Source organism: Dromiciops gliroides, chromosome 5 (assembly GCF_019393635.1).
Source record: "Dromiciops gliroides isolate mDroGli1 chromosome 5, mDroGli1.pri, whole genome shotgun sequence".
NCBI lineage: Eukaryota > Metazoa > Chordata > Mammalia > Microbiotheria > Microbiotheriidae > Dromiciops > Dromiciops gliroides.
In genome coordinates, this window is record NC_057865.1 from 181,330,447 (window position 1) to 181,353,471 (window position 23,025).

The following is a 23,025-nucleotide window of genomic DNA, read 5'->3' on the forward strand; positions in this document are numbered from 1 at the left end:
ATTTCAAGAATTTTGTCAAATCAATAAAAGTATGAGTCATTACCCAAATAATAAATGGAAGCAGCGAAAACAAGATTAAAAACCAAATAATATGAACTGGGACTATGTGTAGCTGATAATAAATAAGTGAAAGATCAAATTTAAAAAATAGTCTATTATCTATAATGATCTTAATAAGAGTACAACATTTATGAACTGCAGATAAATTGGCTCTTTCAGATACATTTATGTCCTTGAACACACTTTTTAAAAAAAGAAAAAAAGAGAGGCCTAATCAACTGATTATGAAATTTTTAAAAAGCCAGACGTGTTACCTCTGAACATCCTAACTGTAGGGTCAGCTGAAATTCCACCATCTACATGAATCTTTTCCTGATTCCCCCTTTATTTCAGTATATTCTCTTTATTGGTTATCCCCAATTAATCCTGTATATAATTTGTTTGTTCTTTTTAATTTACATGTTGTCTCCCACATTATCTTATAAGCTCTGTGATAGCAGAGACTTAAAAATATTCTTTGCATTTTCAAAGCTTAACATAGTGCCTGACACATAGTAGATACTTAATAAGTACTTGTTGTCTGACTGATTACAAAGATCATACTTAAAACTTGTATAGAATTCTTTTATCCATTTTAGCTTTTTGATTCTCTTCTGACAAATTTCCTTTCAGTTTTAAATGTTTGTATTCCAAAATTGTTGTTTTCTTTTAGACCTTCTATATTCTTCAACTGGAACTCCATTCTTTTCTAAACTCTGTATGCTATTTGTCTTTTTAATTTCTGCTTTAAGAAGTCTAATTTACAAACCAATGTCATTCCAAATATCTATTCCCAGCCTTTGGTTCTTTATCTTTTGCAGGGGGATGAGGGTTAAGTGACTTGCCCAGGGTCACACAGCTAGTAAGTGTCAAGTGTCTGAGGTCAGATTTGAACTCAGGTCCTCTTGAATCCAGGCTCAGTGCTCTGTCCACTGCAGCACCTAGCTGCCCCTATCTTATTTCTTTTTTAAACAACTCTAGTTTATCATGAATTGTTCCATAATGTCTGAGGAGTCATTCATTCATAATTCATGCAATTGCTACTTTTCCCAGAAAACTTGATATTGTACTTAGAACAGAAGAATTAACTAAAAATGAATTAAAAGAATTACTTTAATAAAGTAGAAGGATACAACCAAATCCATAAAGATCATAAACCTTTCTCTATATGATTGATAAAGCACAATAGGAAAAGGTAGAAAAAGACATTCTACTAGATATAGCTGCTGAATATATAGTATCTTGGAGTCCAGTTACCAAGATACACACCAGAATAATAAACAAACAAACAACTAAAAAATTTCAATTATGCACAAAAAACAGACATTAATTCAAGAGTTGTTAATTGCTCATAGTTGAGCTATGTTAGTATAACAAAAATGATAGTCCTCCCTAAATTCAATATCACCCCAATCAATCCACCAAAGGGTTACTTTATAGGTCTAGAAAAATTAACAAAACTCATCTAGTGGAACAAAAGTTCAAGAATCTCATGAGGAATATTTCTTTTAAATGTGGGGAGGATAGCAGCAGATCTTAGAATGTACTAAAAGTAGTAATCATCAGAATGATTTGCTACTGGTGAAAATAGAAAATTTGATCAGTGGAACTTATTACGATCACAAGACAGAGAAATGATTAAACATAGTAGTATACTATTTGAAAAACATATGATCTCCAAGAATAGGAGTAAGGATTCATTAGTCAATTAAACCTCCTGAGAAAATTAGAAAGCCATCTGTCATATGTTAGATGTCAACTAAGTTCCCACACCATATATTATGCTCCAAATGGTCATATTATAAATAAATTAGTGGACAAAGGAAGGAGATAAGTTTTAGAACTAAATTTTGTAGAAAAGCTCTTAATCAAAGAAAAGATACATGATCAAAAAAGATGAAATGGACAATTTTTAAAAAATATATTTTTGTACATATAAAATCAACACAGTTAATTAGAAAACAAGCAGTATCTTTGAAGCAGGGCAGAAATTTTTACAGCAACTTTCTCTAATAAAGTCTTTATATCCAAAATATTTAGGAAATTGATTCAGATTTTAAAAAAACAGAAGTTATTCCTCAAAAGATAAAGGACTGGTGGCAGGTAGGTGGTGCAGTGGATAAAGCACTGGCCCTGGATTCAGGAGGACCTGAGTTCAAATCTGACCTCAGACACTTGACACTTATTAGCTGTGTGACCCTGGGCAAGTCACTTAACCCTCTTCCCCCTGCAAAAGATAAAGAACCAAAGGCTGGGAAGAGACAGTTCACAGCAAAAGAAACACAAGTCATCAATGACCACATTTTTTAAAGTACCCAAACACAAATATAAAGAGAAATGTATATTAAGCAATTCTAATGTTCTCCCTCATATTCATCAGATTGCCAAAGATGATCAAACAGCAAAATGACAATTTTTGGTGGGCTGTGGAAGAACAGATAATAGACAAATTCATAGTAGATTTGTGAATCTGTCCAATCCATTGCAGAAACTTTTTTGAACCATACCCAAAAGTCACTACACTATTCACATACTCTTCATTTTATTGATGAGGAACTGAGGAACTAAGGGTTAAATAGCTTGCCCAGGGTCATGCAGCTAGTAAATGTCTGAGGCCAGATTTTAACTCAGAAAGTTGAGTCTTCCCGACTCCAGTACCAGCACTTTTTCCACTGTGCCACCTTGCTGTCCCCCAAATGTTAAATATTTATATATTTTATAAAATAGAACTCAACAAACCTTTAAGCCATTGCTGCACTTAGTTTTGTTCTTTCCTGATGATCTCATATCTGTTTGCTTGGCTGAGTATTGACTTGAGTCTTTTCTGGAATCCAAGATATCTGGTAGCTCTGCTACATTTTCTTTTTTTGAATCCATTACCTGGGGGAGAAAATCATATTTTATTTCATTTTTAAAAGTGTGAACTGAGCATGATTTTCCCAGTTCCCCCAAATCAGCTTGTGATCAGTTGCTCTAAATCATAGGAACTGCAAATGTTAGCAGTGGGTGGGATATTTGAGATCACCCACTCAAACCCCTTCATTTCATAAATGAAGAACAGAGACTCAGAGAGATGAAGTAGTTGAAAAGGGACTTTTAGCTAGTTATTAACAAAATTGGAATGAAACCTGGACCTTCCTCCCTCCTCCCACCTCACTATATTTTGATGTAGTTGTTATCTACATGTCAGTCAGACATCCAGAATTATCTTCATAGATACAACTGCTGAACAGAAGGATATTGAGAAAGAACACTAGTAAAAGGACATTGGGTTATTTTCTGTGATTTGTCAATAACTAGTGCCATTTGTAATGACACTTGATTTCTTTAAGTCTCAGTTTCCATATCTGTAAAATGATAGAGTTAAATTATCTCAAATAAGATACTTGTGAAGCACTTAGCTCAGCACCTGGCACAGGGTAGGTTTTATTTAAAAGCTTGTGTTGATGATGATGGTGAAGATGATGATCTAACTCTAAGAGAACTTTAAAATAAAAGCTTTTTGGCTCAGAGCCTGTCTTTTTCATTCTCAATGCCAAACATAGTCCCTTGCACACAGTAGCTAGCTAATAATTAGTGAAAAAAAGAAATTTCCAGCTCTTAACATTCTATGACTCAATGAACTCTCAGAAACTATAAGATAACATTCCTGACCCTGGGTAATTTATAAACTAGTTGGAAAGAAAATGCTTATGCAAAAGAAGCAACAGGACAGTATAACAATGCATGATATCATATGATAGGTTGTGTAGTAAAGATTTGAAATCTTACAGGAACTTAGAGAAAAAGGTTATTACTGAAAGCTTCAGAAGATATATTGGAGTAAGTGGTGCTTGAATTGGTCCTTGACCCTTGGGTAAGATTTGTATAATTAGAAAAGAGGGAGAAGGGCATTGAGAACATTCCTCAGAGGGAGACTCTGGATTGAAGTCTTTTACACCATAGGTCCAAATTCAAGGTCAGATAAATGCTGCTCTACCTTGCTTATCTTGGTGATCTTGATCTGCCAAGAATGTCAAACTTTCACTATATTGTACAAAACATGTTTTCATTTACATATTCTTCATGTGGATCCTAATCCTTGTGCCTGCTTTGTGACCTTGGTTAAGCCACCTAAACATTATTTGCTTCGGTTTCCTTAATTGTAAATTATGACTATTATCACCTACCTCTCAAGAAAACTAAATACAGAAAAAATTAAAAGGAAAACAGGAAACTGGAGAAAAATTTCACCAAGTTTCTCTTATAAAGGCCTAATTTCTCAAATACATAGGGAACTGAATGAAAGCTACAAGAATCAGAGCCATTCCCAAATGAAAATTTGTCAAAAAGAATATAAACAGGCAATTTTCAGAAGAAGAAATCAAAGCTATTTATAATCATATGAAGATATACTCTAAATCACTAATAATTAAAGAAATGCAAATCAAAACAACTCTGAGTTATCACATCATGCCTATTAGATTGGCTAAATTATAGAAAAGAAAAATTAAAAGTACTGCAGAGGGTGTGGAAAAATAGGGACACTAATACAATGTAGGCAGAATTGTGAACTGGTTTATCTATTGTAGATAATAATTTGGATCCATGCCCCCAAAACTATAAAACTCTTTGCACAACAATATCAACACTTGATCTGTATTCCAAAGAGATCAAAGAAAAGAGAAATAGATGTATATTTACAAAGATATTTATAGCACCTCTTTTTTTTTCAATGACAGAGAAATGGAAACGGAAGGAACATCTATCATTTGGAGAATGGCTGAACAAATTGTGGTATATAATTGTAATGGAATACTTTTATACAATAAGAAATGATGAAGGGGATAGTTTCGGAAAAAGAAAGCAAACCTTAGGATGACATATTAAATAAGGCAAAATGAAGTGAGCAGAATGAGGAGAACATTGTTCAAAGTAACAGCAGTGCTGTAAGGATGATCAACTGTGAAAGACTTGGCTACTATGATTAAGAGAAAGATCTAAAACAATTTCCAAGGACCCATGATGAAAAATGGTATCTAACTTCAGAGAGAGAACTAATGAACTCTGAGTACAAATTGCAACATAGGTTTTCACTTTATTTTCCTTGCTTTCTTTTGCAACATAGCTAATATAGAATTGTTTTGTATAATAAGTATCATATTGCTTTCCTTCTCAAAATGGATGGGGGAAGGGGCTTAAGGAAGGGGAAGAATTTGGAATTCAAAATTTAAAAATAATGAATGTTAAAAATATTTTTTAAATTATGACAAACAAGAAAGAATTCCCATTCTGATACTTCCTTATGAAGTGCAAATTGCTTAAACTCTTTGGGCCTTGGTATCATCATCTCTAAAATGAAATGATATTGAACCAGATAATGTGTATGGACTCTTTACAGTCTAAATGAATAAGCCTATATACAGATAGCTTTTCTTTTTTGTCTTGGGATATAATTAGATTTTTTAAAAACAGAGGGATCAAATCTTTTTCAATGAACAATATATAAAGCACAACCTTTGGAGTTAGGAACACCTGGGTTGAAATCTTGCCTAAATCATATACTGACTCTATGGCAAAGAAACAGCTACTTAACTTCTCAATGTCCCAGGAAATTTTCAGACTGTAAGTTGCAAAGCAGATACTCGTCTGAGGCTACGCACACACACACACACACACACACACACACACACACAAACAAACACATAAAGTTTAGAAATATGACTTTCTATCTATCATGATGTATGTATGTATATTAGTGTACATATACATGCACATATAAATTTAAATGATCAAGTACATATAGATATAACATTTCTATACATATGTGTAACTACATATTTTAATATATGAATTATTTTTGTTCAATTATTTCTGTTGTGTCTGACTTTTTGCAACCCCATTTGTAGTTTTCATGGCAAAGAGATGAGTGGTTTGCCACTTCCTTCTCCACCTCATTTTACAGATTAGGAAATTGAGGCAAACTGTGTTCATTGTCTTATTCAGGGTCACACAGATGAACCAATATATGACACTATGTTAATATTGTAATATAAATCAATTGCATTATTAACTAAATAATCATATAAATGATTATTATTATAATATATAATAGCTATATTTCATCACTTTTACATCTGTGACCTCCTTGAAGTATGAATAATCTGATCACTATTAATCCCTGCCTTTTCATATAATATCATGGATATATGTATATATATGTATGTAATACATACATATATGAAATATAATATACAAACTAAGAATTTAAAATTTCATTCTTTAGTCAAAAAGAAAGCCTGAAGATTGTTTCTATTAGTTCAGGAATATAAATAAAAACAAGAACAAGAAATGACAGTCTAGATTTCATGTGAAGTCACTGGTATATATTTTCACACTTCTTTCATGGAACCATATTTACTGAATGGCAGAGACAAATATTTCCAATTGCAATGGGGACAACCATTCCCTTGGTCATAATTGTTATAAGTATGGTAGAGTGGGAAACAGCATCAGATTTTGAATGAAAAGATCACAGAAGAACAGAATTTTATGTGTTAGGGACTCAATGACCTTCTAGCTTACTTCTTGCCTGAAAAGAAAAACTTTATAGAACCCACAAGTGGTCATTCAGACTATCATGTAAATTTTTCACTGGCAGGAGCCAGCCACCTCCCTAAATAGTCCATTCTCATTTCTGGACAGCTCTAATTGCTAGGAAGAGGATTTTTATCATGTTATTGTTTTTGTTTGTTTGTTTTCCTGACATCAAGCCAACATTTGCCCTTTTGCAACTTCCTTCCCATTCTTCACACGAAAGCTCTTCAGGTCATTTAACATAGCTATTATGCATCCTCTGAACCTTCCCTTAGGAATGCTACATGTTTTCAGTTCCTTCCACTGCTCATTATATGACATGGACTTTAGGCCCTTCACTACTTCTGTTTTCCTACTCTGGATGCACTCCTATTTACCAAGATTCTATTTAAACTGTGGTGCCTAGGGGCAGCTAGGTGGCACACTGGATAGAGCACAGCCCCTGGAGTCAGGAGGACCTGAGTTCAAATCTGGTCTCAGATGCTTGAGACTTACTAGCTGTGTGACCCTGGGCAAGTCACTGAACCCCAATTGCCTCACCAAAAATAAACAAATAAACAAACAAAATCTGTGGTGCCTAGAACTACGCACAATACCCTAGTTATGGCCTGAATAGAGAAAAATACAGACGGACCATCATTTCTTCATTCCGTGAAGCTATGTTTTTCTTAATGCAGTGTGAGTGGTCAATAGCTTTTTGGGCTACTACATCCATCCCACTGCTGATTCACATTGATCTTATAGTCTACCAAAATCTCAGATCTTTTTCAGACATGGGTGCTATTTATAGGTTTTCCACTAACTAACTGTGAGTCCTTGAGCAAGTCACTTAAATTCTTTGTACCTCTGTTTCTTTATAAAATTGCTTGGTTGGACAAAATGATCTCTCAGTTCTCTCCTAGATATAACTGTCAATTCAAAGGTAATAGTGTGACTTATGGTGCTTTCCTTATCTGAACAAAGAATGATAGGGTAGAGTCACTTAATTTTAAAGTTGAGGGGGCAACTACGTGGTGCATTGGATAAAGCACTGGCCCTGGATTCAGGAAGGTCTGAATTTAAATCTGGCCTCAGACACTTGACACTTACTAGCTATGTGACCCTGGGCAAGTCGCTTAACCCTCATTGCCTGGCAAAACCAAAAGCCAAAACAAAAAAAATTTAAGCTGAGAAGGAACTTAGAAATCATTAAACACATTATTTGAGGTAACTCAAATAATAAACTCTCTTAGAGTTTCCCAAGGTTGCACAGGTGGCTGGGAGAATGAATGGGACAGTTACCTAGGAATCTAATTTTTTTCTATAGCACCAAGATTCGTTTCAAGAAGTATGTCAACTGTATAGTTAGCCCTGTCCCAATAATCTCCATATACACTTTCTGAGATCTTCAAAGTAACTAGATAGGTAACATTTTTCTATGACCATTTATCATTTTTACTTAATTTCGTAGGGGTGAAAAAATATTCAAATTAGTGAATTCAGAAGGTCCTTACCTAGACTTCGAATCCAACTTCCACAACAGTATTCTTATAATATCAACAATAGTCTGGGTTTTTTTTAAAACCTTTCGTCAATCCAGTGATGATTAACTATTTTATCTGTTCATTATCCTGGACAAATAGAAATAAATTTCCAAATTAACACAAACTTTCAGAAAAACAGACATTTCTTTAACATTTCTTTTCAACTTAAATAAACATATTAATTTTATTAAAGTTATATTAATAGTATTAAATTACATTAAGTCTATTAGTATATTAAAGTTTACCATATAAATTTAGCACTGTGAAAAGATTATTGACTTTCTTTGACTTTGCTTCACCTCTGGGAATGATTTCTAAGCTGGTTAATATCTGTTTAATCATTGAAGATAGTCACCATATGTCTCTTTTTCAGGAGGGTGTGTCACCCAGATCCTTCCATGTCTTTTGAGCCATTCAACATAGAAAAGAACTCAAGATAATCTGCAACAAAGTAAATACTTTTACAGGTTCCGTTAGATTTTAAGAAGACAAAATTCATGCTTTTCCTCAATACTAGAATGCAGGGGATTTTAATCATTCCTGTCTCATGGATATCTTTTGCGGTTTGATGAGGACTATGGGACTCCATCTTGAATAATGTTTTTAAATACATAAAAGAAAATACATAGTTTTATAAAGGAAATCAATCATGTTGGAGTGGAGTTATAAATGTTTTAAAAAAAATCTGGTCAAGGACATCTTTTCCAGCAGTTCCAAAGGCTAATCTCATGCTGTGGAGATAAAGACCTTTAGCCATGTGATTTGCTCTTCAATTAACAAGGAACTTGGCCAAAATAAAGAGAACTTTGCATCTTGAATTCACCATATTACTGAATGTGAATAAATGGAAAATAGCAACTTGGACTCCATTTAGCCCTTGATAATTTTATAGATTTAATAATTTCTAGTTTTAAGATACATTTTAAATAAATAAGCAGATAAATACATACAATTTCATACACTAAAACTTAAGTATTGTCATGGCCACATAAATTTTTAGTTGCCTTTTTTTTTTTTTTTGAGATTGGAGGAGCCCTAAGGCATTTGTTTTTTGTATCATTTATCCATCCCAGGAAAATGCACTAGGATTCTAGTACATGGGATGAGTATGAAAGTACCTCAGTTTCATTTTGTGCTCTATAGTTGAGCTAACAAATAAGAGTTATGAAGTGAAAAAACTAGAATTCATATGGAAAAAGGGAAGTAGGTAGAGTGAAATATTGGGAATTAACAATAAATTAAATCACATTAATACAGTGCTTTCCAGTTTATGTAACATATTTCTCATACTCATATGAATTTACTGATTTTAACAGCCTACTACATGTCCCAAATAATAACAAGCCAACCAACCTAAACTGTGTCAGGAACTTGCAGAGTTGAGACTAGGTGAGCAATGAGCAAACCTTGCCCTGGAACTCAGCACTTTGGGAGCACTGAACTATGAAAGAAGATGAAAGAAGACAGAAGCTCAGACATTCCCCCAGAAGTGTGTGGAGCTCAAACCTAGCATCAAGTCCAGAGTTAAGGAGTAAACAAGAAAAATCAGCAAAAAAGGAAGGTAGCAAACATTTATTAAAAACCTACTATGTTTGGGGACAGCTAAGTGGTGCAGTGGATAAAGCACAGGTCCTGGATTCAGGAGGACCTGAGTTCAAATCTGGCTCAGACACTTGACACTTACTAGCTGTGTGACCCTGGGAAAGTCACTTAACCCTCATTGCCCTGAAAAAAAAAAAAGAAAAAAATTAGAATTAAAAAACCTACTATGTGCTAGCTGCTATAGTAAATACACACCATAAAGAGCTATCATGGCTAAAGGGAAGTTTAAGACACAAACCCAGAAGAAAAGAATGACTCAAAAAATATCTATAAGCAATGTCGTAAAAAATACAGATTGAATATTCTGGAATTCCTGAAGGATATAAACCAAGGAGTTTTTAAGTGATAAAATGATTTTTAAAGTCCAAATGAGTGAGACAGAAGGGAAAAATGGGGGAAAAGAAATGAGATCTATGAAATAAAGATTTGAAAAGAGTAATATTGGAAAATAGAGGTACAAACCCTTTCTCAAGAAAATAATTTCTTAAAAATTATAAAAATTAGTAATTCCATAAGACATCAAGAAATATTAAAATGAAATAAAAAGATTTGGAAAATAGAAGAAAATGGAAGATATCTCACAGAAAAACCAACTGATTTGAAAAATAGAATAAGGGAAAAAAATAAGAATCATTAGATTTCCTGAATGCCTTAACCAAGAGCATGGATATTAAGCTTCAATAAAACATTAAAGATAATTGTCCAGATCTCTTAGAATCAAAGGACAAAGTAAGCATAGATAGAATAAATTAGTGATCTCCTGAAAGACAGAACAAAATGAAAACATCAAAATTCAGAGCTCCTAGGTCAAAGAAAATATACTTCAAGTAGTTAGAAGGTAAGAATCCAAATACCGATGAGTCAAAATGAATATTGCACAAGATTCATCAATCACAACTTTGAGCAAAAAGCTTCAAAAATTATATTTCATAAAAATATATTTCATAAAGCAAAAGACCAAGGCTTATGGCCATGAATAATTTATCCAGCAAAATGTAGTGCAAGCCTATGTGGAACAAAATTGGAACTTTAATTAAATAGAAGACTCCACCCATTTTTGTTTTTTGGGTTTTTTTTTATTTTTTTTTTTTGCGGGGCAATGGGGGTTAAGTGACTTGCCCAAGGTCACACAGCTAGTAAGTGTCAAGTATCTGAGGCCGGATTTGAACTCAGGAACTCCTGAATCCAGGGCGGGTGCTTTATCCACTGCACCACCTAGCCGCCCCGACTCCACCTGTTTTTGATGAAAAGACCAGAACCAGTTAGAAAATTTGATGTACATTGGAGTTAAGAGCAGAACAAAAAGGCAAACATGATGAAGCAGTCAATAGGGACTAAATGAGATAAACCTTTTCAAGTTCTTGAATAGAGAGGTGATACATATATTATCTTGATACATATATTATCTCAGAGCTCTATTATCATTTGGGATCATAGATAAAGGAAGTCTTATTAGGCAAAGAAGGAACACTGAAAAAGACTAAACAACTACAACAACAATTAGGTAAAGAACCTTGGGGCTGTTCCTGTTAAGGTCTGAAGATCTTAAAAGAAAAATAGAAAAGAAGGGGAAGACAAGTGTATTGAGAGGGGGAGAGAGGAAGAATGAGGAAAGTTATTTCACATAAATCGGATGCTCAAGTAATGGGGTAGTGTGGTACATTTGAAACTCACTCTCCTCTAAACTAGTTCAAGTAGGGAAAAAAATATACATACTCACACACAGTTAGGTGAACAAATAGATTTTACCCCTAAGAGGAAACAGGAAAGAAAGAGATTAAAGGAGAAAATGAGGAGGATTAATTAAAGAAGTATTTTGTTGTTATTTAGTTATGGCTGACTCTTTGTTACTCTATTGGGTGTTGTTGTTTTTTTTTGGCAAAGATCCTGGAGTGGTTTGCCATTTCCTTCTCCAGATCGTTTTGCAGATGAGGAAACTGAGGCAAAATGGGTTAAGTGACTTTCCTTGGTTTCACACAGTTAAGTATCTGAGGCCAGATTTGAACTCAGAAGGACTTCCTGGATCCAGACCTGGCACTCTGTCCTCTGAGCTAACTAGCAAACCATTCACTTAAAGAAGGAAGTGAAGAAAAGGTAAAGTATAAGATAAAAGGCAGGAGGGAAACACATAATTAAAAATCAAACCCAGAATAAATTATAACCTAGAATTCAACAATATGTTGTTTATAATATAATTGATATAAAAAGATAAACAAAGAGCTAAATAAATGGTCTGGAGTAGAATCTATTATCCTTCAAGTGAAGTTAAAAAAAGCAGGACTAGCACCCATGGTTTCAAATAAAGCAGCAGCAAAAATAGAACTAATTAAAAGAGAAACAAGGAAATTACATTTTGATGAAAGGTACTATAGACTATGAATAAATATCAATATTAAACATATATACAGCAAATGGCATATTATATAAATTATTAAAAGTCAAATGAGGAGTAGTAGAAAGGAAAACTATAATAGTGGGGGACTCATTCCTCTCAGGTCTAGATAAATAAAAAAATTTAAAAAAATAAGTGAATAATGTATAGAATTACAGGAAATTTAGATATGACAAATCTCTGTAGAATATTGAATCAGAATAGGAATGAAAATAAATATTTTTCAGTTGTTCATGGCTCCACAAAACTGACAATGTATAAGGGCATAAAATCCTCATAAACCATTACATACCATGTTATTCTGGATATAGTATCATTTGAATCAAGGTCTTAACTTAACAGAAAGCTATTTCTCTGCAATGGTGCTTCTTACGCCAATCAGATGGCCATTGGAATACCTCTTGCCCTGATATGGCCAATGTGCTTATTAAAGGTAGTTTGAGGATAATGCAGAATAATTTGGATTTCAAATGGTTCCTTGTTTTGGAACCATGGGTGTCACTTTAACCGCTCTGAGCCTCAACTAAATCATCTGCAAAATGGGAATAATTATAATACCTGAAGTGTGTATTTTATTGGGGTTGTGATGAAACTAAGATGAGAAAAAGTACACAATGACTTTTCAAATTTTAAATCTCTCCCTAAATATCAGCTTTTACTGTGATGATAAAATCAGGGCAGAAAGTGCCTTGGAGATCCAATCCCTTAATTTTAAAGATGAGAAGACTAGTGAGTTGTCAATGGCTGTAGAGAGGAAGGGAAGAATGGAATTAGCAGCATGCTAAGTAACATGCATTTTAAACTAAATATTTTCTGCAGTGCAATGTTTTGGTTAATAGGGTCAACTTTAATGACAAGTCAACATGAGACTAAGAGAGACATGTTTCCATGGAGAAAACAATGAGAGGTGTGAAGACACAAGAACAGGCATACCCAGTATAGTGTAATATAATATTATCAAGGCACCAAAATAATAATTCACATTTAGCAAAACATCACCAAATAACACAGAATTTCCATAACAAAGACAATTCAATACAAATGGAGAACACTAATATTGTCTCTTTAGCTGAAATTTTGTTTTGGTTCCAATTAATTTCCAGATAAGACTTTTGGAACCCCCAAATTGGAACTTTTCTGCTATAGAAAGCTACACTCAGAGGGCTAAAAAAAAAAGAAAGAGCCAATCTCAGCGTTGGGGAATGCTTCTTGGCTTTTGTTAGCTGGAATTATTGACTATGACTAAAGATCTTTCAGCCTGTCTTGTTAAGGTCATAGCCACCATAACTGTGAAGATTGATTGACCTTTTAGCATATTCTGATTGGCAGAAGTAATTCCCTGTTTGGCCACTGACTGATGTACCTATGGACCTAGAAGTTGTATGCTCTCAATAGCTGGTTAAATTAGCTTCACTCAGGCAAGGACATCAGGCTGCCCTGATGATAATCAGTGTATCAAACTTCAGCTAGTCCAGATATACAAGTTTAACTACTATGTTTTTAGGCAATTGGGGTTAAGTGACTTGCCTAAGGTCACACAGCTAGTAAGTGTTAAGTGTATGAGGCCAGATTTGAACTCAGGTCCTCCTGAATCCAGGGCCAGTGCTCTATCCACTGCGCCAACTAGCTGTCCCTTAACTAGTATTCTTAATCACAATGCCCTTGTGACTGATGATGGGGATCAAAGCCCAGGCCACCTATTGAGTGCCTACCTCAGAGGTCCCTCTCATACTCAGTTCCTGAGACTGTCCAGTAACAATAATGAGATGTAAGGGATTTAAGGCTCCAGGCTCTCAATCTGGATACTAATCTCAGAATAGTCTATTAGCTCTACCATGGTCCATGCTTGCCTATGTGACTATAGGCATAGGGGTTGTAAATCTGTACACCTGTGAGTAATAAACTACCTGACTTGTGATCAGTACCTCATCCATGATCTCCTTACAGTAATCCAGCAAATTAGAGCTGAGATGGTTTGGCTGAAGAGAGGAACTCAGAAAAATGTAGCAAGAAGCAATGCATGGAAGAGACTGCTTGTGATGCTCAACAGGATCAGTAGTAAAATGCAGATGGAGACTATTTAGCGATCTTTGAAGAGTCCAGAAGAGCTATTCCATGACCTAGGAGAACCATGTCCAATGAGATGAGAGGAATTATGCCACCAGAAGATATCAGAGGTCCTACCAGGTTGTAGGTGTGAATTATCCTCTGACACAAACTTTGTGGTTGTGGGAAGGGTTTGGAGAGATCTTAAGAGAAAGTGGCAATTTTTCAGTTCTGGGGTAGGACACAGGTTTCTGAGACATAGATATTACTACGATCATTATGTTGAGTGACTCACTGAATCATGGATCTGAGATCTTGTAAAGGCCCCAATAGCCATCTGGTCTAAATGGTACCCAAAAGCAGTCTCCACAAAAACACATCCAAGAAATAGATATCAATCATCTACTTGAAGTCTTACTATTATCTGAGATAGTCCACTCTATTTTTTAAATGTTCCATGTTTTAAAATTAAAAAGCATTTATTTTCTCTCACATCTCCTCCTATTCCCCACTAATAAAAACAAACAAAAAAGAAAAACAAAACCTTTGTAATAAGTATGCATAGTCAAGCATAAAAATTTTCCATATTAAACTTGACCAAAATATTACGTTTGAAAGTTTGACCTATTTAGTCCATCACTTCTCTTTCATGAAGTGGGTGGCAGAAATGATCAAAAGCTCTCTGGAAACATGCTTGGTCATTTTAAGACTTCCACTGTTGAATGCCTTTACACCAATGGCATTATCCTGTAAATTGTAATTGTGGTTCTGCTCACTTTGTATGAAATCATATATCTTTCCAAGTGTCTTAGAAAATATTCCCTTTGTCATTTCTTATACAACAAGAGCATTCCATTACATTGATATACCATAATTTGTCACCCATTCCCCAATTTATATGCTGTCATTATCCAGTTCTTTGCTACCAAAAAATGAGCTTCTAGAAACATTTTTCTACATATCTCACCTTTTCCATTTTCTTTGACTTCCTTGGGATATACACTTAATAGTAACATTGCTGGGTCAAAGTGGTAGGCTATTTAATAGTGAACACTTTAAAATTCCTTTTCATCATCATCCTACTCCATTTACTTGTTAGGAGGTTTTTCTTACATCAAAATGATTTTTGCCATTTTTCTTTGGGGTCAAGCTGAATCAAACTGCTTTACAACTTTATATTTTCCCACTTGTATCTATGCCCTCCACTCTACTCACAGAGCCCCAGTCTTCATTTAGGCCTTCATTTCCTCCCACTTAGAAAATTACCACAGCCTTCTAACTAGTGTCTCTACCTCAAGACTCTTCCCACTCTAATCCAACCTGCACTCAACTGCCAATGTGTTTTTCCAAAGTATAAACTTGATTGTCTCTGTCTTATACAATTAATCCCAGTGCCTTTCCCCTTCCTCAAAGATAAAATATAAAATTCTGTTTTCAATGTAAAGCTCTTTAGAAATTGGTCCCTTCCTATTTTTCCAAGCTTTGTACAATTCACTCTCCTCCATAAATGCTATGATCCAGATACATTGACCTAATGCTAGTTCCTTGAACTTGCCTTTATATTCGTGTTCCCCATTCCTGGCTTTGTCCTCACTTCTCTGCCTCTTGTTTTCCCTTGCTATCTTAAAAATTCATCTTAATTATCACTTTCTCCTAAAGGCTTTTGCTGATTCTTGGGCTGCAGTGTCTTTCCTTCTGTGGTAAAAAAAAAAAAATATGAAAGTTTTTTAACAGTCAGTTAGGATAACTGAAAGACGTCAGTTTTTTGAAGAACCACCCTTTCGGGGAGGAGACCAATGGCATGAGCTACGCACGCCAGTGCGCCTGCTGTGCATGTCAGACTGCCTGCTATGTACTTGACTTCCGGGGTGCAAGCTTAAAAGACAAGGAGAGAATGGAAGCAGCATCAGCTGAATGTGGTGGTTCATCAGTTAAATCAGCCTTTATTGAAAATCAGTGGCACAGACAAAACTGATGCTAGAGAACTCCACATTTTCTACCATAAAGAACATTATGACAGCATTAGAAAGATCAATGACAATTCAGAAACCCCTGCCACTTTGGCAAGCAGAGAATTGGGGAACCAGTTAAAACAATGTGGCATACCCCAAACTCTAGCAGCTTTAATACCTTATAATTTAACAAGCATTTCCTTCTACAGGCAAACCACTAAAGCACATGGCCTAGTTTTCTGGCCCACCTCAACTATTTTTTAAAATTCTTTTTGTTTTGTTTTTTTCGACTTTTGAAAGGCACTGAAAAGACCTGGAATTCACCACACCTTTAAGTTCTTTAAGAGCACAAAAGGGTGCTTAGCGAATCTTTTGCTTTTTATTTTTGTTTTTTTTACTGTGGTTCCCAGGGGGAAAAAAGATAGTTATGAACTTTTATCAAATTAATTTATGCATAAATGTTTGACTGATGTTCAATACTAGAAAAAAGGAGAGACAGGTATTCGTAAGTCCATGGTTTGCTTATGATGGTGACTATGTAGAGCACAATTACTAGGCACAGTCCAGTATTCATCCTCTCTCCCTCCTAATTTAACCTAATTTAACTGAACTTATTTATCTTTTTATCTCACTCAGTTGAACTCACCTGTGGCCTAGCACAATCACTGGCTGTCTCGGAACCATGAGATATGGTATGATAAACTTTCCATAACATTATCAGGTGTCATGAACACATACTAAATTTGGCTTTGATCCAGACACATGGTGGTAAAAAGTGTTACAGATTGCATAACTACTTCAACCCTCTATTAGAAGTCTAAGGAGGGAATGTAATGGAATTTATTAATTTGATCATTGACAATGCTATGCTAAGGTTTAGTAAGAAATACAGCAATTCAAACAGTTAAAGAAGATAATCCAGCTTTCCAGACCAGAGTCCAGAATCCAGTTTTCCAGACCAGAATCCAGTTTCTTCCTGATGACATCTTACCACTTCAAGAAGACAAGAGAACTCAGAGACTTTATATGAACTGTTTTGCTTTATTAGTTTTTACTATCTCCTTTCTGTTATAATATATACTATCTGTAACATGTACTCTCTGCAGAGGCTCTCCCTTTGCAAGACTAATGTCAAAGCGTCGGTTCATGAGGACAAAAAAAAAATCGCCCCTCTGGACAAAACTTTCCTCTCTTCCTTTTCTATATTGTTGTTCACATATTATTAGTTAGCAATAGTTATTATATTCTTTTTACTGTTCCATCAAGGAAACATTCTGTTTCTTGAGGAAGCAAAGGGGGGAAATGTGGTAAAAAAAAATATGAAAGTTTTTTAACAGTCGGTTAGGATAACTGAAAGACGCCAGTTTTTTGAAGAACCACCCTTTCGGGGAGGAGACCAATGGTATGAGCTACGCACGCCAGTGCGCCTGCTGCGCATGTCAGACTGCCTGCTATGCACTTGACTTCCGGGGTGCGAGCTAAAAGGGCAAGGAGAGAACGGAAGTAGGAGCTTTTTCCTAATCTGCTGGTTTCCTGACTGCGCTGCACAGACGGTCTCTCTCCAAAGGTGGCCTTCTCTTTTGGTGAGTTTTTATAAGGAATATAGACTAAGCTTAGATTTAAAAGCTTCTTCCATTTACTAGTCTGGTAGATAAATTAAGGGAAAGGTTAAGTAGGGGAGATTTATGCTCTAATATCCAATTTTAAATCTCATACTTCTTTAGATTACCTTCCATTTAATATGTAGATGAGTTGGACATACCAAGGCACTTAATAAATCTTTGTTGACTAATAGAATAAAATCTACAGTATTTTTAGATCGACCTACTTTCTAACATCAGTTTCCCAACTTGCATTTAGAAAGTTGACTTTTTTAACTCAAATGCTAGATTTAGAGTCAGGATGACGTGGATCTGAATACTTCTTCTGATACTCATTAACCTTGTGAGTACTGGAGTCATTTTGACTGCTCTGAATCTCAACTTCCTCACCTGCAAAATTGGAATAATTACAATAATACTTGAATATATAAATTATTGAGGTTTATGTGATGCTCAGATGAGAAAAAGTATAGAATTGGATATGTTAAGGAGCTCTGTCAGTCATTTATCATCATCATCATCATCATCATCATCATCGTTGTTGTTATAAGGCAGAGAGTCACCTTGGAGATTCAATCCCTACCTTTTGTGAGAGAAGGAAGAACTGATGTATTAAGCAACAATCAGGAATCATGCACTCTGATAAGGGCTTTATACATATTATCTCATTTAATCATGAAAAATTCCTGTGAGGTAGGTGCTGTTATTATCCTCATATTACAGTTGAGGAAACTAACACAGAGTTTTAAATAACTCGTCCAGGCTCATAAAGCTGTTCTACTTGCTTGATAAATATTATCTCATTTAATCCTGATCATAACCTTGTGAGGTAGGTGCCATTATAACCCCTATTTTATAGTTTAGAAAACTGAGGCAACATCCCCAGGTTCACACAGTGAGTGAAACAAGATTGGAACCAAGGTCTTCCTGACTCCAGGTTCAGCATTCCATCCATGGCACTACAAAATTGCCTTCAGAAAATAAATGAACCGAGGTAGGATTCACATTCAGGCATTCCTGACTCTTGGCTCCAAACACAATCTTCTATCCACAGTCACTTAAACACATCTTAAAAATAAATTAGTTGAGAGTTTATATATTGCTCCCATTTTACTTTATCTATTGCTTTCTTCCTATTCTATTTTTTCTCTGTGACTTTCCTCAGATACAAAGTATTCTCATTTTTTCCTCTATCTTCTCATCAAAACTTGATTTTATTTTGTATATACCACATTTCACTTTGTAAGCATATATGTGTCTGGTTAAACTTATATCAATACCAAGAACCAACTGTGGTGTAATTTCCGTGAATGTCTGGCAATTGTTGAGGAGCTGAAGCTGCAGGTTGGTCTGTTAATATGCAGCTGGACTAGATTTAGTCATGTGCTCCCTCTTGGAAAGCTAGGTGAAGGCATCTCTGTCTGTCTGTCTGTCTGTCTGTCTGTCTCTTTTTGCTAAGCCCTAATATACTTTAATAAATGCTTAAAAGCCTAAACCGTTGCTAGCTTACATTTATTTTTGTTGCTGTCAAATTTCTCCTTTATGGCTTGTAATCTTATCCCCTTTATAATGACATTTGTAGCTTCCTCCTGGTTGAAATTGAGTCCAAAGGAATCATATATATATATATATATATATATATATATATATATATATATATATATATATATATATATATATATATATATATATATATATATATGAGCCTGCTTGTGAAATATGTAATATGTGCTCAAAAGTGCTGCTACATTCTTTCCACCTTGGGGAAAAACCTTCCTCTCAGTCAGTGGGAGGAATCACATTCATTTCCCCATCTTCAGTATTTGAAATCTTCTAGGAGGCTCAGTTTTTCAGGAATAGACTTAGGATGGTCCAAAGCCACCCTACTTCTTTCTAAAGAACATATGCAATCCTGCTTTTTATTCAAATTGAACTTCATTTTCATTTATCAAAGGAGACTGATTCTCATCTTCCTAGGTTGGAATTTTTTTTTTTGGTGAGGCAATTGGGGTTAAGTGACTTGCGCAGGGTCACACAGCTAGTAAGTGTTAAGTGTCTGAGGCTGGATTTGAACTCAGGTCCTCCTGAATCCAGGATTGGTGCTCTATCCACTGTACCACCTAGGTTGGAAATTTAAACAATACTTTCATGTGATTTTTTTCCTGAAGAACTTTCCCTTCTCAATAATTCTAATTATTTGTTAATTTCATATTACTTTTAGTGATCCATAATATGTGCTAAATGCATCTTCATTATAATCATTTAGTTATAAAAAGATGTTTCGATGGCTTGGTTGTGTTTTATATTTAGAATATTTATTTTTCCAAATTACATTTAAACAAAAACCTTTGTGTTCCAAATTCTCTTCCTCCCTCCCCACTCCCCCAATAACTCAAGCAATTCAATATAAGATATAAATAAGCAGTCATGAAAAACATTTCTATATTAGCCAGGTTGCAAAAGAAAACAGAAAAAACAAAACTTAAGATAAAGGAACTAAGAAAAAATTATGCTTCAATCTGTATTCATATACTATCAGTTCACTCTCTGTAGACTGCATTTTTCATAAGACCTTCAGAGTTGTCTTGGATCATTTTATTGCTGAAAATAACTAAGTCATTCACAGCAGATCATCTCACAATATTGCTGTTATTTTGTATACACTACATTTCACTTTGTTTCAGCTCATGCAGGTCCTTCCAGGTCTTTCTGATAGCATCCTGCTCATCATATTTTTATAGTAACTACATTTATATAGTACTTTAAATAGAGATTTCCTTAGAATAAACCCATGAGGTTGATTATTGCAACAGTAATAGATAACATTTATATAGTACCTTATACCTGACAAAGAATTTTCTTCACAATAGCCTGGCAAAGTAAGTACCATATATTTTGTGTTCATCATCATTAGTCAATCATCAATCATCATCCACCAGTCATCATGATCCTCAATCAACCCCCCTTCTCATCAATCAGTCATCATATTTCCCCAGTTGTCATCAATCCATCATCATCATTATCATCAGCAGCAATTTACATTACTCTTGCCTCTGCTTGAATTTTTTTCACAATTACTATTAACTTTTCCCCTCCATCCTCTTCCCTCCCCATGATATTTACTCTATTTCCTATCTTCTTTTACCCTATCCTTCTTGAAAAGTGTTTTACTTCTGACTTCTGCCTCCCCCACTCTGTCCTTCCTTCTTTCACCCTCACTCCTTATCCCCTTCCCCTCCTACTTTCCTGCAGAGTTAGATAGATTACTCCACCCAATTGAGTATGTATGTTATTCTCTCCTGAAGTCAACTCTGATGACAGTAAGGTTTTTGAGCCAATTCTGATGAGTGTAAGGCTCATTCACTGCCCTACTCTTCCCCCATTTCCCCCAATCCATAAGCCCTTTCCTGTTTCTTTCATGTGATATTTCACCCCCATTCTACCTCTTCCCTTCCCCCTCCCCCAGTGCAATCCTCTACCCCTCAATTTTACCCTAAAGATGTCATCGTGGGGCAGCTAGCTGACACAGTAGACAAAGCGCCCACCCTAGAACCAGGAAGACCCAAGACCAAATCTGGCCTCAGACACAAGACACTCACCAACTCAGTGACCCCAGGCATGATACCCAACCCTTACCACTCCACAAAAAAAAAAGACAAACAAGAAATAAGTGCTTTACATATATAATCCCTTTATAATCAATTCCCACCTGTGCCCTCTGTCTAAATTTATTCCTATCATCTTCCCTAATACTGAGAAAGTTCTTGAGTTAGATGTATCATCTTCCCATTTGGGATGTAAACAGTTTATCCTTTTAACATCTTTCATGGTTTCTTTTTCCCATTTACTTTTTTATGCTTCTTGAAGGTCTTGTATTTGAAAGTCAAATTTTCTATTCAGTTCAAGCCTTTCATCACGAATACCTGAAAGTCTTCTTTTTCATTGAAGTCCTATTTTTTTCCCCCTGAAAGATTATACACAGTTTTTCTGGGTAGGTGATTGTTGGTTATAACCCCAATTCCTTGCCCTCTGGAATATCATATTCCATGCCCTCTGATCCTTTAATATAGAAGGTGATAGATCTTGTGTTATCCTGACTGTGACTCCACAGTACTTGAATTGTTTCTTTCTGGCTGCTTGTAATATTTTCTACTTGACTTGGGAGCTCTGGAATTTGGCTATAATATTCTTGGGAGTTTTCACTTTAGGATCTCTTTCAGGAGGTGATCAGTGGATTCTTTCAATTACTATTTTACCTTCTTCTAGAATATCAGGCAATTTTCCCTCACAATCTCTTGGAAGATGATGTTTATGCTCTTTCCTTGATCATGGTTTTCAGGTAGTCCAATAATTTTCAAATTATCTCTCCTGGATCTATTTTATGTCAGCTGTTTTTTCACAAAGATTTAATATTGCCTTCTATTTTTTATTCATTTGGATATGCTTTATTGTGTCTTGGTTTCTTATAGTCACTAGCTTCCATTTGTTCAATCCTAATTCTTAGGCAGTTATTTTCTTTAGAGACATTTTCCATTTCGCTTTTCAAGCTGTCGACTTTTTTTCATGATTTTCCTGCATCACTCTCATTTTTCCCCTACCTCTTTTATTTTATCTTCTGGCTGCTTAGAGTATTTTCTCCACCTGATAATTCTGGAATTGGTTACAATATTCCTTGAAGTTTTCCTTTTGCAGTCTCTTTCAGGAGGTGATAGATGGATTCTTTCAAAGATGATTTCATCCTCCTACTTTATCTTCAAAGTCCTTTTTGTGTGCTTTTATGGCTTGAGACCAATTCATATTTTTCTTGGAAGCTTTAGATATTGTGTCAAAAGCTTTTTCTGCATCTATTGAGATAATCGTATGATTTATGTTGGTTTTGTTATGGATATAGTCAATTATTCTGATACCTTTCCTAATACCAACTTTCCTGGTATAAATCCCATTTGGTCATATTGGATAATCTTTGTGATATATTGCTATAATCTTGTTTATGTTTTGTTTAAAATTTTTGTCTCAATATTCATTAGAGAAATTGCTCTGTAGTTTTCTTTCCACATTTTTCTTCTCCCTAGTTTAGACAGGTTTTCTAACTTTTGTAACTATACATGTTCCCTCTTGGATAGCTAGGTGAAGGCAGCTTTCTCTCTTTCTTTCCTAAGCCCTAATATGCTTTAATAAATGCTTAAAAGCCTAAACTGTTGCTAAATTTTTCAGTAAATCTTACCTAGTTCCCTCCACCCCACCCCCCCAAACTGGGGAGGGGGGCAGGTAAGGATACACATTAGATTTTAAAC

General features: G+C 35.0%; 1 protein-coding gene and 1 long non-coding RNA gene across 5 annotated transcripts in view; one reads left to right on the plus strand and one right to left on the minus strand.

Annotated features, from left to right (window-relative positions):
* Nucleotides 1–8,152, minus strand: part of LOC122728573 (solute carrier organic anion transporter family member 1B1-like) — a 61,101-nt gene extending 52,949 nt beyond the window's left edge. The window contains exons 1-2 of one of the 4 annotated variants that reach the window (XM_043967316.1): nucleotides 8,109–8,152; nucleotides 2,779–2,919 (exon numbers count right to left, since the gene is read on the minus strand). In XM_043967316.1, the coding sequence (XP_043823251.1) occupies nucleotides 2,779–2,916 (138 nt within the window). In that variant the 5' untranslated portion in view covers nucleotides 2,917–2,919; nucleotides 8,109–8,152. Of the gene's footprint in view, nucleotides 1–2,778; nucleotides 2,920–3,191; nucleotides 3,400–3,448; nucleotides 3,498–8,108 lie in introns of those variants that run through there. The other 3 variants (XM_043967319.1, XM_043967318.1, XM_043967317.1) reach the window with 3 other exon arrangements.
* On the plus strand, nucleotides 3,754–8,827 carry LOC122728575. Its single transcript, XR_006353293.1, has 3 exons — nucleotides 3,754–3,861; nucleotides 4,761–4,815; nucleotides 8,512–8,827. It is a non-coding gene; the product is annotated as an uncharacterized LOC122728575 (long non-coding RNA).
* The last annotated feature ends 14,198 nt before the right edge of the window (nucleotides 8,828–23,025 follow it).